Consider the following 18724-nt stretch of genomic DNA (forward strand, 5'->3'; position numbering starts at 1 on the left):
TTAGTTTTAATTTGACCAAGGCTTTATGGCAGCCCTGTTGAAAAGAAAAGACTTGGTTTAGTGTATTCTCCTTTTGCATTTGCTTTACCTTTCAATTATGGTAATAACTACCATAAAGCCAGGAACCAGAAGCGTGCTTGACATAAATCGGCCCCTTAACAAGTGCGTGTTGAACAAATGAATAATAAACGTATCCCGAGTTTTCCATAAAACTCCTGTGTAAGAGTTATGTGCAAAGAGTCAAAGTCTTTTAGTAAATTAAGAAGAACTAAAAGCCTTTTGCTCATATACGAATTCGAGTTTAGGTTATAGAAATGAAAATCACTACATATTTACAGCTGTCTGCCTCAGAGTATGTAGGAATATGCAACAGTTCATAAGAAGCCTGAGAAACCTGAGTCATGGATTGTTTATTTTCTATATTCTCTCATAGGAATTTCCTTATGTAAGTATGTAAACAAAATTCAGTAAAATGTGGATGCAGATTTTTCACTAATAAACTACAGGCAAGCCTTGCTCTGCATTGTAGTGTAGGACTAGAAAAATGACCATGCAAGCACAAATCTGTGAATTTTAAGTTTTATCCTAAACTTATCCTTAGATCTGCTAAATCACAACATCATGCAACTCCTCTACCCAGTGGACCTAAATGTTGGGATTTCAATGACTCCTCCCAAAGCGGCCATCTTTCTGACTGGAAGATTCTTCTCAGAGATGATATGCTGCAATTTTTATGAGACTTAGGATGTGTGTGCCAGCTCCGTAGACTATGATGGTGAATATTCCCTAAAAGCAAACATGATGAGCAGATACTCCCCAAAATCACTTTTTCTAAATATTTGGGCAGCCAGGCCAGTGGGGATCAAGATAAAGGATGGCCACATCAAAGTCAAACATGCTATAAATAAAACAAACTGAAATTTTACTCTTTCCAAAAGGCAAAAAAAGATATTCCCTGAATATCTCAGAACTGAATATCTGGCATTGCGTATCTTAGAAGAAAAGTATGATTTACACTGCAACTTATTTCTATAATAACACTCTGGGATCCAAAAAATATTTAGACAGAGATGCTAAATATATAGAAGCATCTCAGTTGATCACTCTGAACAGTTCATATTAAGTTATTGAAAGGAGGAGAATGCACTAGAATTTGTCTTCCTATTTTTTTCTATCAAAACTAAACAAGTTCCTTTTGTCATGTATAAAGTCTTGAGAATGGGTTAAAGGCATAAACCTGTAGCTCGATAGACCTGGGTCCAAGTCTTGGCCCTGCCATATGCTATGGTCCAGCCCGACTGCTACGTAACCTTGGACATGCTTATCTTCTCCATGCATTAGTTACATCATTCCCAGAGTGTGGATAATAGCAATTAATTCACATAGCTGTCATCGGAAATGAATGAGATAATATATTGTGTTATGGGAGGTTAAGAATGAGTCACTCCAAGATCTGCCTCTGTGGTATGCGGATTGTTTTGAGCTAAAGGCAACTTTAGCCACAGGTTCAAGAGAAACTTCTTAATTACCTAGAATAATTTGAATTAGGGGTCTTGCTCATAATGAGAGATTATCAGAGAAAACCTCTTTTGACCTATCTCTAGGGCAGGACAAACTTCTATTTACTGAGCATTTGCTTTTCTTATCGTCTTGCAATGATCTTGTGAAGCCCACAAGGTACCTTACCTCATCTCTAGCTCAGGATGTCTTATACACCCATGAACCCCTATCTCTGAACCTCTTGTGCATGTGGGGTCTCTGACTCTCTCATATATGTGAGGTTCCCATCCATGTGTGTATTAAATTTGGTTATTTTCTTTTGTTAATCTCTCTCACGTCTATTTGATTATTAGACCAGCCAAAAGAATCCTGAGGGTAGAAGCAAGTTTCTTTTTCCTCTACAGCTAGTGCAGAGAGCAGGGTAAACTCACTGGCGTGAATCCCACACTTCCCCACAGGGCTGCTGCAAATGAGGAGATCCTGGGGCAACTGACACATGCCAGCAGAAGGTGAGGGTTCTACCATGTCAGCACACCTCTAGATCTCTGTCTGCAGGATCCAGGGAGAATCTTTGTACCTCTTCTAAATTTAGATTGGCAGGAGAAAATATTTGTGAAACTAGTTTCTTGGGCCTAGTGACCCTTGGTTACTTGATATGAGTACTCGTGGATTTTGTCTTTCTCTGTCTCTGTCTGGTTTCTCTCCTTTCATCTTGTTATACATCTTGAAAATTGGGCCTTATGACCAGTGAGAGTGTTTTCTCTTTGGCTTCTACCATCCAGAGGGTACACTTTCCAAGATGCACCTTGCTCTCTTTCTGGCCATGACAAACTCTCTACAGGGTTTTCTGTGTCTACCCCCATTCCTCCCAGAGATGGTTTATTATCTCTGCCAGCTGGAGGATGCTTATGCATCTGATGGGCAGCCAAATAGGCTGTGAATCCAAGTTTAGGGAATCTTAAAACCTTATTCTGTTCAAAGGGGTAAAGCACGTGATTCCTTGTTTTTTTGGAAAAGCTGCTTAAAGACAGTTCTCCTCTTACATCCCTTATTTCTTAGGCTAACTGAGGGAATAAACTTTCTTGTGAGGGTTGTATCTTTTTGCACTTTCCTTTGAGGATGCCTCTTACATTCTTAGTATTGGTTTGCGTCCCTATAGATTCTACTGCCAAGGCCAGACGATGGATCTTTTTAATTGGAAAAGCTTCTAAATTGAAAAGACAGACATTTTTTTCTTAGAGAGATCTCATATTGTTATAATAGTCATTAAGATTCCCTGAAGAAGATGGCAGGACAGAAATTAGAACAAAAATCAAAGTCCACTCAGATCCCTTCCTATTTGCCATCAGACATTGGCAGATACTGTTAAAAAGAACAACAACAAAATTACAACATTGAAAGTACAATTGCTCTGCACTTAAAAGGAAAATGAAGGAAAAAGAGTGGCAAAATCTTACTTAAAGGCAACCTAAAATTTTATGTCCTAAGAACTCAGCTTAATAACTGTCAGGTTCAAGTTCCAAAATACGGCCATACAGAAACGTGGCCTAAGCTCCATTTACAAGTAGAGTACTATCAAACTGCTGCCAGCCCTCAAGGAAATAACAATCTAAAGTTACAATGGCTATTGTGAGGAATATGATAATTAGAAAGAAAAAAATTGGAATAAATAACACCGACACTGATGGGGTTAAAACAGGTTTTAGAAGAGCACTACCAAAGGCTAAATGGTCCAAACTGAACTCTTGTTGGTCCCCCCACTTTGAAAGGCCCCAAACAAGTCTGCTCTATTTATCCCGGTGTAAAGAAATTTAAGACTGTAAAGAAGCAATTACAATAAGAAAAACCTGACCAGCAGTCACCTGGGGTAACAGTTAAGTTGGCTTAAGCAAACAAGCACTTATATGAGAATTTTCAAAAATATAACAGAAACTAACTCAAAAACTTTTTAGGATCACATGATCTGAAAAAATATTTGATATTAAAACTGGTGTGAGTTTAGTTTGGTTAAACAGAATTTAGAATAATCAGCATTAAATATTACTTTTATTTTACCTGGGTTTATTAGTAAAATAAGTTCATGTTATTTCTGTTGCAAAATTTGTCAGCAAGAAAGTGACTTGGCATGATAAAATTTTCATAAGTAATCTAAACTTTAAGTTAGGAGCAAATAAATTAAGTAAACATAAATAGCATAAAAGGTTTCTTTTTAGGTGAACTTTTAGCAATAATTATATTGTTAAAAGTGGCTTCCTACATCTCTGGCAACTTGAAACTTTAAAATTTTGCTAACTAAATTAAGTGATGGATATTTATAGAAGGTCTAGACCATTTCCAAATAAGATAAAATAACAAAACATTAATTACTGAACATAAGTATCAACTTTCTGCTTCTTATTATAGAGAAACTAAAGATTTGGGTCTATTAGTAAACAGGCATACACCACATTAAAAAATTTTGCATTGTGAGGAAATACATATATATCTAGAAGTTGATATGTATTCATACATCTATCAATTTGAAGAATAGTGGTGTAACAGTACACATTGCTTGCTTCTTAGTTTTCACTAGAAATTAAAGGTTTTAAAGAATTCTAATATAATTAAAGCTACAGAAATGAAAAATAATAGGGAAAACAACTGTGTATACAAGAAAAAACAGGATATATGTTAGCTTTAATAAAAGGTATGCGATATGGAGATGTATTGTTGAGGGAAAGGAAATTAATTTTGCCCTAACGTGAGGTTAGTTGCTTCAGAATGAAAAAGAGGAAAAACAGGACAAAAATCTAAATGCAGAAAGAAATATCGAGAAAGGATATTTTATGTGTAGTCAAGCTGAATAAGACTGAAATAAATTTAATTAAGTAAGTGAATTTAAATATCAAAAGTAAGCTGATGCAAAATTAGACTTAGGTGTTTTCTCTGCTAAACAGAACTGTTGATCTGATATGGTGATATGGTGATAAAGTTTTCTGATATGGTGGAAAAGTTTTCTACCTAGAAAGCAAAAATTCTATTGTTTTATCAACATAATTTTTTTGTTTTATGTTGTCTAGATCAGGTCTTTGATTACATAAGAAAACTGAATCTCCTCAATAGTAAGAACTAAGTTTACTAATAATCATGTAAACTTCTGTATTTGTCTTTGAAATCTTTTATTATCCCTTAGGTTAAATGGATAATTAAGTGTGGCTTCATAATGACTTACGATCCTATTTAGTCAAATGTTTAAACCTTCTGATGTATTTTGACACACTTCCCAAAATTTAAATTATAAATAGAGTCTTGGCCTGGGAATAACTCCCAAGTATTCCACAAGGGCCTCTTAGAACACCTAAAAAAAAATCATTTTCTCTCCTTACAAAAATAAATATTAAACTAATTAGGTTTATTTTGGTGTGTTGAAACTATGTGAGAAGCACTGTCAAATAAGAAATGACATTGAGTCTTCTTTATGTTGTATTTGTATTTGGACATGTTATAAGTGTTTTAGAAATCATGTGAAATTCCTGGAAATCCGAGATGTCCTGACATAAAATGTCTGTCATCAAAAGTGAGGCATACAATAAAAGGACTGAACCTGAGTATCAGATTGTGGCACATGTAGAGAAGTCCATTCTGTTTCTGCAAAACTGACCCCCTCATTGCCAGACCTTTGTCATCCTGATGTCCTTGCGTGGCAATAGTCTACTCTTGACTCAGAGAAATACAAATGGGTAAACAATGGCTGTGAATTAAATAAATTGTCAGAGCTATGGGAAACCCAAGACAGCCACTTGGTTCTTCCCAGCTTTCTGACATTTTTTCGCTTTTTGTATTCCTTCACCCACGGTACATTTAATCCAGATTTCATTCAACTGCCACTTAGTTTGGGTTATCGATGTTCCTGTTGTTTGTTGTTGTATGTATGTTCTATGGATGAGTTGAAGCTTTCCCTGACACAAGGCTGATGCCCTCACAGTGGCAAAGAAACTGTCAGAAAACTGTTTCCCACTTGGGGTACACCTTCCACAGTCTCTAGTGATCAAGGCACCCACTTCACTGAGCCAGTCACACAAACCTTGACAGACAGCCTTGCAAACTTTTTGGAATTATCACTGACTCTATCACCCTCAATTATCAGGCAAGGTCGAGAGAACTAATGGAAAAACTGGATTCAAGCAAAACAAGTTTAATTACACAAGTCTAAATGAACTGATGAAAATGGTTACAATTTTTATGATTTTTTCTATTGAAATTACCCATTTAAAAAAATCTTTTGTTTCCAGATAAAAGGAAACTGTTTCTCTTAAACTACCTATGACTTACAGCAACTTGGTAAATTACACTTTTGCGAGCAGTATTAAAACATTTATACTTTTCTCCCTACCTGGTCCCTCCGGAATTTGGAAACTTAATAAGTATTTTTTTTCATGACAATATGGTTATTTGCATAACAATAAGAATCTATTCTCCTTATAACAGGACACAATTGGAAACTTGTTTTATTGCCAAGGCTTTGACTGGAAAGTCACACTTGAGAGAGACATGCATAAATTGAGATATTACTAGACAGCTTTAAGAAATTAAAGCTGACTTATGGAAGCTAATAAAAATCCTTGGAAATATTGGCCTGCTACCTTGCTTAAAGATTTTCAGCGGCCTTACCAATAAAGAATGTCACTTCTTGGCAGGTGTATAGGAATCTTAGGGTATTTGGGGGTCCTAAAGAAGAGAGGAACTCAACCAAATCCATGGGTATTGCAGGAAATGTTTGATAGCAAGTCTTGCCTTGGCTTTTTCTTTGGCCTTGAGAGGCCTTTTTAAATTCAATCTGAGGATTCCTTATGGAAAATCCAGCAAAACAGACGTAAAGGAACCTATGTTTTTAATTACTATTTTTGCTGGATTTACATAAATAATCAGGCCGAGTTTACTGAAATTCAGCCTAATTTATTTGCAAATAAGTTAGTCTTAATTTGGCTATATTTGGTTAAAATGGGGATGATTTTAGAGAGAAAAAATTATGTTTCAATAGAAGCCATAGTATAACTTTGTGGATATTGGATTCTAGTCTGTTTATTGACTTTTAAGTTTTTTTTTTTTTTTAACTTTCTACCTGTAAAATGGACTGGATCCTGAATTTTTCTAGTTTTCTTAAATATTTGGCTACAACCCTTCGAACTAATATTTTCATTTCCCCATCCTTCAACTTAGAATCATTGAGAACGAAAACTGGCCTTTTCCCAAGGCCATGCAAGCTAAAGTGGGACAACTTGGTTACAGACTTCAGAGAAATCACCACAAACAGCTCATTTATGCACAATCTTTGTGCTTGTTGTAGAAAGATCACCAGAGACAATCAAACTGCACACTAGGAGAATCTATCACACTGTAACTGCCTGTTTTCACTTCATCTGAAGATAATTTGAGACAGACATCTAGAAATCTTGACTGCCTGCCTTTAGAACTCAGAAACTAGGATTATAGTAACCTTTGGTTTTCCTTTGTTTCCATAAAGATGCCTCTTATTAAACATCTGATTGCTTATACCAGAGCCTTAACTTTGGGAGCCCACCTGCATCACCATCTCTTGAAGTGAGACACAACTGTTTAAATCAACAGAACTTTTCTGAAGACTGAGACCACCTTAATGAGATATAGAACAACTTATCAACCCAATTTCTGGAATGTGAGACTTCCCGGGAAGTTTCAGAGGAGGGAACTGTGGGGGTTTAGAACGAGTCACTCCAAGAAATGCTTCTGTGGCATGCAGATTGTTTAGCGCTAAAGGCAATTTAAGCTGCAAGCTAAAGAGAAACTTCACCCCCAGCCTCAACTACCTAGAAGAATTTTAGAGGCTTTGCCCATGAGAGATTTATCAGAGCTAAACTCTTTCACCTATATATAGGGCAGGGCAAACTTCTATTTACTAAAGGTCTGCTCTTCTTACCATCCTGCAATTACCTTTTGAAGCCCCCAAGGTGCCTTACTTCACCCCTAGCTCAGGATGTCTTAGACACTCATGTTCCCTTTTGGTCTCTGAACCTCTTTTGCATGTGGGCTCTCTGACTCTCTCATGTATGTGGGGTTACCATCCATACGTATGTATTAAATTTGGTTATTTTCTCTTGCTAATGTGTCTCATGTCTCTTTGATTATTAGACCAGCCAGAAGAACCTTGAGGAAAGCTTGTTTCTCTTCCACAGTATTCACTGCAAGGATGCAAAAGCATTAGCTACTATTATTATTGCTTGTTATTTATTAGCACATGATAATGATTTTCACTAGAGAAAAGGATCCCAGTTTGTCTAATGATTTGTGAGCCTTGGGAACAAGACAGGGACATATGATGCTGGTCCCAACATACTGCTTAAATTTGCACTGCGACTAATGGTTTAGTATAAAACCTGAAATATGTGATTTAGCTTTGAACTCAAGAATGTGGTTAATGGATAGTTAAATGTTCCTTAGGCAAACTCAGAAATTACTGGATCCATAAACTCCTTGGCAGGATAAGCAGTCCAGCTCTTCCCTCAGGAAAAAAGAAAAAAGAACAAAAAAATATCCAGAGTATTTTGAACACTGCTTGCCTTCTTCTTGCATAACTTTAACGATATAGAGTGAACAGATGTCTTAGTGAGTTACCATAATCCTTTCTTAACATGGCTCAGCTCTCAACATTTTATCTTTTTATGTTATTTTAACGTTGTGAAACATTGCCAAGAGTTCCATAAATGTGAAGTTTTTTGCCATTGTCATTTCCTGTGTGACATCTTCATCCATTCTGTCACAATCACTTTCCTCATTTATATTGATAAATTTGCCTTCGCTAAGTTATTTTGGCTGCATATCTAGATATTGTGAATGTCTGGACACTCCCATCACCAGCTACTTACTTCTTCTATAAATCTAATACATTTGTTTTGATTTTCACTTCCAGTGTTATCATTCTTTCTTTCTTTGCTACACTTTCATCTTTGCTGGCTCATTCTCTCTTCCAATTATTCATTTTGTAAAATGTCACATGGTTTATCACTGGGTGATAAGGAGGAAATATAACTACATGTTTGTGTGTGAACTGAATAGCAGGTCCTCAGTGACCAATCTGAGACTTTGCAAGAAGTGACATTATTGGTCACTAATTATGATGCACATCTGTCATTTATGTAACAATTTGCAGTGAAGTTTGCACTTTATGTTATTACTCAGTTAATATACTGTGATAACTGAAAGTGAATTTTGCACTTTATGCTATTACTCACAGTCAATATACTGTGATAACTAAAATTTGAAAAGCTGGTGTTATTTAACTGAAATAATTAAAATTTGTGGATATTAGAACCAAAGTGCCAAGTGAAGACTGCTTCCCTGGAGATTTGCTAAAATGTAATCAACTGTTATGCAAAATTCAGGAAAATGCAAATCTTAGGTCCCATCCAAAGGACCTTGTTTTATGAAGAGGAAGTTCTGAGTTAAATGTGATTCAAGTCGTATGGCTTGAACTAACAGAAAAGGAGCCATAGTAGCTTAGCAAAATGATGTTAGCGAACAAGTTATGTACTTTAGCTGTAGTTATTTGTTGTTTAAGTTTTATACTTTAAACCAAATAAAGAAGTCACACTAAGAACGAAGCTGTCCAATTTCCCTGACTTGCCCTTCTATTTAACAAACACTTCCTGAGAAGTAAGTGAGAGTTCTCAGGCCCTGAGGCTGTGGCCTTACTCTGTGGACCTTTCCTTTGACTATTTTAAAATTTCCTTGGAAGGTCAAGGACAAAGGGTGAACTACAAAATATTTAATAGAAAAAGAGGAAATATATTTATAATCTTCCCTTCTGGTTTATTCTGAACTCTGGATCTGGAAGTGAGAGCCAACTAGAGGAGATGTCAAAACAAATAAAGGGAATGAAACCACCAACTCAGCTCTAAGAGTCTAAAGAGTTTATTGAGAATTTAATTTCAGGACACTGAAGAATTTCCAGAACTTAAATCCAAGCTAGCAGTATACCCACCTCTAGCTCCAAGAACACTTAAATTATTCTTATAATATAGCAATCTACTCTTTATTTTAAACAATGACAATTGATTAATGTTAATTTGGAAATCTGGCTGAAACAAGGCTCATTTTATGTGGAAAATAAAACAATTTCGAGAATTAGAGCTTGTCATACCTTTCTGATAAGATCTGAGAGTTCCATTTCAGCTTTCTGCTGTGCCAAATCAGATTTAACTTCAGAGTAAGTATCATTGATGATGGCCAAAAACATATTCTGTGTGTAAATCAAAGGAAGGTTGAAGTTAAAGGAAAAACCTAAATATATTTATAAACATCAATCTTTCACATATGCTTTTTCGTTTACCTTTTTTTTTCAATTTGATGTCTTAAGAAGTCATCAATTTGATGTCTTAAAAAATTAATAGTTTTGCAACCATATTCTTTGGGGAAATTGTTTTTTTCAATGAAGTCATACCAAAGGAAAATGCAAGGTATTTTCTTATTTATAAAATCATATATTGTGATATACTTTATAAAAAGAGACAAGAATAAAATATGCCAAAATATTAATGTATTTATGAATGGAGAAATTATTTTATTACTTTTGCTTATCTATGTTCTCTAAATTTCCTTTCATTTGACAAATTATTTGGAGTGTAGCACTCTAAAACAGCTCATCACATTTTGAAAGTCAACAACAGACACAGGGAATTTGTCTATGCTTATTCCAAATATTATTATATAATATTATTTTAGCTTTATAGAACACATTTTGAAGAGTTAAAAAGATCTCTGCAAATAGGGATATGGTAGGCCTAGTAGGGAGATAGTTAAGAAAAGCTTAGTGGATGAGACATAGACTTTGGAGTTAAGCAAACTCGGGTTTTAGTTTTAACATTGCCAAGATTACATTGTTTAAATTTTCTAATCTTCATTTAAAAATGTATTTATTTGTTCTTCCATTTATAAAATGGGAAAAATAACATACCTCCCCTATAGATTCGTTGTGAGGATTAATGAGAAAATCTACCTAAAGTGCTTAAAGACAGGGCCTAATGTATGGTAAGTGCTACGTAATTTATAGCCATTATTATTCAGTAATGGTTAGTTCATTGTCCTGACTTTTCCTTCCTCAGTATAATGATCTGCTTTTCCAATACCTGTTTCCAACAGATTTTTCTGGAAGCACTGCACCCAGTTACAGGTCCTTCTTTAACATGCTCTCTCTCTCTGGTATTCCTTTTTAGCACTATAGTTTATAAGTACAGAGTTGTGTATCTGATTATGTCTGTTTTCCCTACAAGTCTATGGAATCTTCATGAGAGCAGGGTTGGTCTCTATTTTCCTTACCAATGCATCCTCAGTATATAGCACATTGCCTGGAATACAGTGGCTCAGTAAATATTTATTGAATGTTTGATGAATGAACAAATGAAAGCTCTATTATTTTAATGGATTATAATGGGCTACTAAATTGCTATGAATTAAGAAGAAATGCTGTTTAAGATTCTGCAGCAGAAATGAGAATAGAATATAGAATACTTATAAGATCCTGGCTTAATGCTAAATTGCAAGGTAAGACAGCTATAGTCAGAGTAACATCTCTCGCCTTCTACTTTCCAACCCAGGAATCTAAGATTTTATTTTTGTTTCCAAATGGTTGTTACCTCATGCCTTAAAATGTCTTAGTTGAAATGCATTAAAGTGTGAGTCCTCTGAAGAGATTTCAAAAAATAGGTGTTCAAGAAAGGCTCTTGAAGGTAGGGAGAGGAAGTTCATTCTCCTTTCCATTCCAACATCTGCAATCAAGGTCTTTCCTTGTGGATTATGGGGCTTTTGCTTCCTGCCTCAGCTGGGCCACCTCATACCACTGTGGCTTTTTGTGAAATAGGTGCAATTATTTAACACTTGGCAGTCATCTCAGAAAGGTGACCAACTCTGCAGCTGGCTTGTCATTTCCATAAAAGAAAGGGTTTGTATTGACTGTAGCCTCCCCTCTCTCTCTGGGGGGGTGCAGGAGGAGCATTTCCTTTTTGTGCAGTAGTGCAACAAATTGTTTTAGTCTAAAGACAAAAACTAAGAACTTCTTTTCATATCCTAGTGATTGATCTAATAAAAAGGCTGAATAATTTAAAAGATGCTGCCTACTTGAGGACACCATTCAAACAAATCCACATCTGAGTATTTTCAAGTACCACAATTAAGTCCCTCACTTGGCCACTGACATACAAATAAAACCTAGGTGGCCTGAAGTCAACTGAAGGGCCAGTGCAGAACTCTCAATTCCTGAGTTTGTTTTCGTAGTAGAGATTCAGGGATTCAGATGCTCCAGAATCCAAAGTGCTACCAATGTTAGAGTAACAAAGGCTTACTTTTTCCTCTATTTTTTTCTTTAATATATGATAGGAAGGAGAAACTTAAGAAGCTTAACTTTAAAAGTAACCATGATACATGGGAACAGCAAGATACAAATGAACTTGCAAGATATTCCTGACTCTTTCAGTCCTGTTAAAGTACATCTAATTCTCACTCTCTAAATACTATATAATTAACCACTAAATACTTGGACCAACTCTGATATTATTCAGTGATATTACACTGAAATACTAAATCTTATACAAATGATCTTCATAAAATCTATCGAAAATGAAAACAGTTTTGTTGTTTTAAGATGATAGTTGATGTAAGGAAATTTTAAGCATTAGCATTTAAATGAAAAAATACCCACTACCTATGTTAAGCTAATTTAATACTTTCTTAGTAGAGTGGACAAATAAATGTATAATTGTTAAGATAAGATAAACAACAAAATACTTTTGAAAAAAATCTTAATTAAGGCCAAATGTTAAAAATGTTAATTTGTACTAAATCGAGAGAATAAAAAATATTTTTGAAAATAATTTTTAAAGCAATTTCCATTCATTATAAGATTTAGTTTTAAATTTAAAATATAAATATTCTTTGTAGGTAGTCTCTAGATGTGCTAAATATGAGTAAGTAAAAACAAAATATCTTAATCTTGACAAACAATAATTCACTCATCCTGGATCTAGCTTGCTTTGTCAGTTCCTCTTTTTCAAACAGAAAAGAAAAAAAGAAATGCGAAGTCATGCTAGCAAGTGACCATGAAAGTGCTGATGTTTGTGTTACAACAGCATGTAACTATATTCTACTTTTTAGGCGAAACATTATTTTAGGTAATCATAAGTCTGCGTTTGATCTATTTTTTTTTTTGCATTGAATAGACATGTATATTTATATATATATATGAATAAATGAAAATCCATGGAAAAGATATCTGGCGAAGACTTAAAACTGTAAATCAGAAGTAAAATAAAATATGATTTCTAATATCTATATTTTTCTACTTCCTAAGTCTTTTAAAAAATAGGGAATAGAATGTAGAAAAAAGATGGTGATTTATGAAATTTAAATCACCTCACTATAAATAAAAGTGTACGTACCAAAAGAATGAAGAACATAAAGAACACAAATGTAGTGAAATAAATTGGCCCCAAAACTCGATTAGCTTCCTCAATCTCTGCGAAGTTGATATCACCCAAAAGGATACGGAATTGAGTGAAGCTATAAAAACAAAACAAAACAAAACACAACACAATACCACAATACAAAAACAAAGAATGTCCAGTATTGATGCAACAGTTTTTAAAAGATGATTTCATACTTTCAGACTTTTTTTTTTCAGTGTAGAAAGCTGCCAAATAATAGAAAATTGTCAATCCCTTTGGAATACTCTCACTACTTATATGAGCAATTGAAGCCTTATGGAATAAAAATAATATGCTTTCTTTCTTAAATATGTTATTTCTATTTTTTGAAAAGAAAATATAATAATTATTATTGGATGACTTATAAAGCAATAGGCTATCAGAACTTAATACATAATCTAGGAAACACAGGGTAACTAAACTTCACTGTGGTCATTCTGTATCTGAATTTAAAATCTCTTTAAAAAAAGATTTTTGAAGGACAGCCAAAATGTGTGTTTCAAAGATCCAATATTCTCACATGCATGCAAAGTAGGGTCAAGAGTTGCCGCATGTTGCCAATGCTGACCCTTAATTAGTAAAATCATTTTAATTTCTGATTTTATCCAATAGTAAAATTAATTAGGGCCCATGCACAAAGCCCTATTAACCTCCATTATCATGATCACCTCCTTTCCTAACTCACTCCTTTCTACGTGGCATGGAAATCTAATACTTGGCTACTTTTCTGTTTCTAATACCATATTTGAGAACTTTGGAAAAAGACTGAAAATTTCTGTACTGGTTTGAGAACATTAGAAATTCTACTTTTTTTTAACTTGAAGTTTAAAACATATGGCAACAATATTGAATAGAAATAAAAATAGAGGCAGATGGTCTCTAAAAAGCTACCATTTGAATTTGGTGCTAAGAAAACGCTGATCTTTAGAACACTGTTGATTTACTATGGCTGACCTACTATGTCATACTACTTTGGGGCTGTTATCTCAAGCATCAGCATTTCAGAATGTATGGTCATCTTTGCATTGGTGGGCCAGTGCTTCTGGGAAAGAATTAATTCTCATTTTAAACAAGTATTTTTTAAAACACTTGGTGGTTAAATAGCAATCATGAAGATTCCTTTATCTTTGAGAAGGCAGTGACATCTCCAATTAAATTTTTCTTCTTAATTTCATATATACTTACATACACTCTTGGAAAGTACTGAAGTCATCAATCTGAGTGCCAAAGACAAGGTATGCCAACTGAGCGTATGCTAAGAAAATAATGAAGAACATAATTGCAAAGCCAAAGAGGTCTTTGGCACACCGAGACATAGTTGTGGAGAGCTGACTCATGGTCCTGTTAAAGTTGATGAATTTGAAAAGCTGTAAGAGAGGGAAGATATCAACAGATGAATGGGTAAATAGAATGTGGTATATACGCACAATGGAATATTATTCAGCCTTACAAAGAAATGAAATTTTGATATATGCTACAACATGGATGAATCTTGAAAACATTATACTAAGTGAAATAAGACAAATATTGTATGATTCTGCTTATACAAGGTGCCCAGAACAGGAAAATTCAGAAACAGACAGTGGAATAGAGGTTACCAGGGGCTTGGAGAGGGGGAAATGCAGAGTTAGTGTTCAATAGAAACGGTTTCAGCTGGGATGATGAAAAAGTTCTGAAAACGCATCGTGGTGATGGTCGCACTACATTGTGAATGTACTTAAGGCCACTGAATTGTACACTCAAAAATGGTTAAAATGGTAAACTTTATGTTATGTTATGTATATTTTACAAAAATAAAAAAAGAGGAGAAAAATGACTTGCTTTCTTTCAAACCTAGCAACTTCTATTTTCTCATTCGCAAAGTATTTGTTCAATATCTACCATGTGCCAGGCTCTATTCTTGGAGCTGGGCATACAGCAGTGAACAGAAAAGCTCCTGTCCTCACACAGCTTACACGTATATGATGGTTAAAATACAGTGAAAACCAGTTTAATTATAATTTAAATGATTAGTGATATTTTTCCCTTAAGAAAGATTGAAATAAAAGAGAGAGAAAACTCCTTGACAAATGAAAACTAGTAAAAAACAAATCTCCAGGAAATACTTATTGCATATTATTAACTTCTACTTATTGTGCATCAAATATATGCCAGTCATTATAGGGGAGGGCTTATGTAGATTGCCTCGAATCTTCACAGTGACCAAAATATTAGTATTCTATTTCAGGAATCATCTGGGGCCCGGAGTCAGATTTGAACCCAGCTCTGTCTCTCTGCAAAGTGATACTGAGCTTTTTTGTAGAGCAGGCACTGAGTGAGGATGGCTGCCCAGGCTGAGCAACCCAGAGGGCATGGCAACCTGCAGAGCTCTAGCGAGAAGCCTTGGTAAAAGAACACTGAGAGATACAAAGGAGTCATGACCCTGCCTTAAAGAATGGAATGGTTCTTAAAGTTCTAGGGGCAAGATATGTACAAGCGAAGCACTAAATAAACCACCCAGCCCAAGGCACATGTTGAAAGGAAACCTGTAAAATTTTACCTAAAGATCTCTTAAGTGTTTCTGGCCACACCAAAAATTTTTTCAGGGCTGTTGTAATCGTATTACTTAATACAATTCCTATCAGTATTTCTATGAGATCTTGATTGTTATTACTACTTTATGATGAAGGTTCAGTATGTTAATGATGGTTTCTCCTGTACAAGCATGTGACTGAATAAATAGCATGAGAGATACAAGATGAGGTCTAAGCCCTCTGACAAATCTCAGGCCTTCTAGGTCTGAATACCAATTCAGGAAAATAAATAACTCTTGTAAGTACCTTTTACAACAGTGCTGTTCAAAAGAATTTCCAACACAGTAGCTACTAGCCACATATAGACATTGTATACTAGGGTGACCGAAGAACTGAATGTGTAAGTGTATGTAATTTTAATTCACTTAAATTTAAATTTAGGTAGACACCTATGGCTAATAGCTACTGTTTGGATGGCACAATCATAGAACTTGACTGGTGACAGGCTAGCGGCTGCCTTGGAATTACTGAAATTTCTTGCAGCTCCAGAATTAAAGCTCATTGTATACGAAATGCCCTAACTTTTCACATACAGGGAAAAGAAGGAAATGAGTGATTAAGGAACTACTTAGAAGAGGTGCTTGTCCCAACCTCAGTTCTAGGTAAAGTTTCCCTATGGCATGTACCTGGGAAAGAGGCAATCCTTCCAGAGAACATTTCCAATGCAGCATCTCCCCTTTCCTTCCTCCTATTTCTCCTAGTTCCTTTTCCTTCACCTGGTCACCCCGTATCAGGTGATACTGGGACTTGTCCCTGTGTTAAAGTAGCCTGGGCTCCACAGGCTCAGCTGATATACTGAAAAGGCCTCTTATTGCATTTGTTAAACAAAACCTATGGGAATAGACCTTGCAGGAGTTCAGGGAGCATCATTCCCAATGAAATAAATAATCACATGAGTCCTGCTAGTTTACTTGTAAAGTATGGAGAAGCTTTGGCTGGCTACTTGAATTTGGCCACAAAAGAAAATCCCTCCATCATTTTCTGTGATTCATGTTAATAAAAAGAGAAAAATATTATTAAAAATCCAGAACATAAGATTTATAAATTACCTTAATCCAGACAAAAAATACTATGACAGCAGCTATATTATTGAACTGTATTTGCCAATATGCCAGATGCTCAAAATTGGGGAAAGTATTTTCATCTTCCAGAAACTGTAGTAGCACCTCCACATTTGATGTTCTGTATATGTTAATTCCTATAGCTATGACAGATAGCTGGAAAATGAAAGATTTATATATTATTACAGTGTTTTAGAAATATATAACTTACCCTAAAGTGACTACTTTATTTTTCTTCATTATTGTTTTAATTCTAGGGCTCAACATTCTACTTACCCAACCGCATTCCCAAACATTGCTCACACAAATGGAAAGCATTGAGTACTGCCGTAAAACAAGTAAAACAATATATGGCTTACACTTCCTTAGTTAGGAACAGAAATCCAATGAGTACACATATGCATATGCATGCACACATGCATGCACGTGCGCACGCACACACACACACACACACACACATGAGAGATGTCACTATGTTTCTAAAATCAACTCAAACAGGAATGTCTTCTGGTTGTTTTTTTTTTGCTACCCTTTAAATCATTTTCCACCCTTCTGCTTTTTCTGTCTCATTTTGTTTTCTGTTTGTTTCTTTTCTTTTTCAATTTTCAGCCATCTATTCTTTCCTCATTCAACAAATACACAGCGGATATTCATGTATACAGAACTGTGGTGGGGGGCAAGAGGAGCAAACAGAAGTAAAATGCAAAAACTCCATCCTCAAGAAAGGTTCACTCTGGTTCAAGACCGGATAAATACTCAAAGATAAATAATACAAAAACCTACTGAGAAGCTGGCATGAAATAACATAAGGTGAAGGGTGAAAGGAATGCTCTTAAGAGGAAAGAAAGACTTGGTCTTAAAAGATAAGGGACTGGACAGAGAAGGCTGAGAAGGCTTGAAGTGGGAATACGTCAGCCAAGAGTTTTCCTCTTGCTCCTTTCTTTCCCTTAACTCATGACCACACAACTTTTGACATCTGCTTTGATTCTGAAATATAAAACCATATCTGAGGAGACACTGGGCTATACTTGCATCTGTCACCACTGGATTAACATGTATGTGTGGAAAGTGCTAGGAGTTAATCGTAACAACCTTGCTCTCATGTGGGGTCTGAATCCACGGCAGGTGGTGGCTGTGACTCGTGGGCTGTGACAGATGCTGTAACCTTTAGTGCTCATTCTCTCTCTCTTCTCGTGGATGATGGTAAAAGACCACTTCATTAGCCCTTCTTGAGAGGCCATCCAAATCATGGCCCCAAGAGATTATCATATCAAAGACCTGCCTGGCTGCTAATCACAGCTAAAAAAGTCAATTTCACCACCATCCTTTTCTTTTCTATGAATATTTCCAGAGCCAATATTGTATTTCCTTTGAGCTCTCTGGAATACTGAAAATGTTTTTCTCCACGGACTTAGCTGAGAGGGATGAAGAAGAAGCTGAGGGAAGTGCTGACTGACTAAATTCAACAATAACCCTTTACCTAATGCTTACTAGGTGTAATTTGTTCTCAATTTTAGTTCTTTTCACTCTGCACAGGACAAATATTTATAAAAATATAAAACGTATGGCCATTTATACGGTATCAATGTCATAGTAATACACTAAATTTCCTTGAGACTTTTCCTTTAGAATAGGGAATGAGAGAAAAGACAAGAAGAAAGATTTTAAGAGAATTTGGGTTGTTATGTCATTACTGAGTTTTCTTAGAGATTTGCACCCCTGTCTACAGAAGAACATTTTTTCCCCCTAATAAAACATAAGCCTTATGAGGGTAGGGGTTTTGTTGCTTTGTTCATTCTTATATCCCCAATGCCTAGAACAATGCCAGACACATGGTAGGTGCTCAGACAAGCTCTCTTGAATAAATGAATTAGTCATTTTCACTCTGTGAAATCTACCATTCAACAAAATTATCTGAATTTAGACCTCTTAATTATCTTATTTTTATCAGTAATTCTGCTAGTTTTTTGAAAGATTATTCTTAGGACAAAGGTTGATTGAAGTAAATCTTTAGAATTCAGAATATTAAGGGAAAAAAAAAGAAAACTAGAGGAAATAATTTCAAAGTGATTCCAAGATGTTATATTTATATTTAAGATAT

The 18724-nt window shown here is 35.2% G+C and overlaps 1 protein-coding gene across 1 annotated transcript in view; it reads right to left on the bottom strand.

Annotated features, from left to right (window-relative positions):
• Positions 1-18724, bottom strand: part of LOC105289620 (polycystin-2) — a 56257-nt gene that overhangs the window by 7495 nt on the left and 30038 nt on the right. The window contains exons 7-11 of the mRNA XM_023528409.1: positions 16612-16779; positions 14175-14356; positions 12945-13065; positions 9656-9754; positions 2-34 (exon numbers count right to left, since the gene is read on the bottom strand). Coding sequence (XP_023384177.1) covers positions 2-34; positions 9656-9754; positions 12945-13065; positions 14175-14356; positions 16612-16779 — 603 coding nt within the window. The remainder of the gene's footprint in view (position 1; positions 35-9655; positions 9755-12944; positions 13066-14174; positions 14357-16611; positions 16780-18724) is intronic.

The sequence above is a fragment of the Pteropus vampyrus genome, unplaced genomic scaffold (genome assembly GCF_000151845.1).
Source record: "Pteropus vampyrus isolate Shadow unplaced genomic scaffold, Pvam_2.0 Scaffold25, whole genome shotgun sequence".
Classification (NCBI taxonomy): domain Eukaryota; kingdom Metazoa; phylum Chordata; class Mammalia; order Chiroptera; family Pteropodidae; genus Pteropus; species Pteropus vampyrus.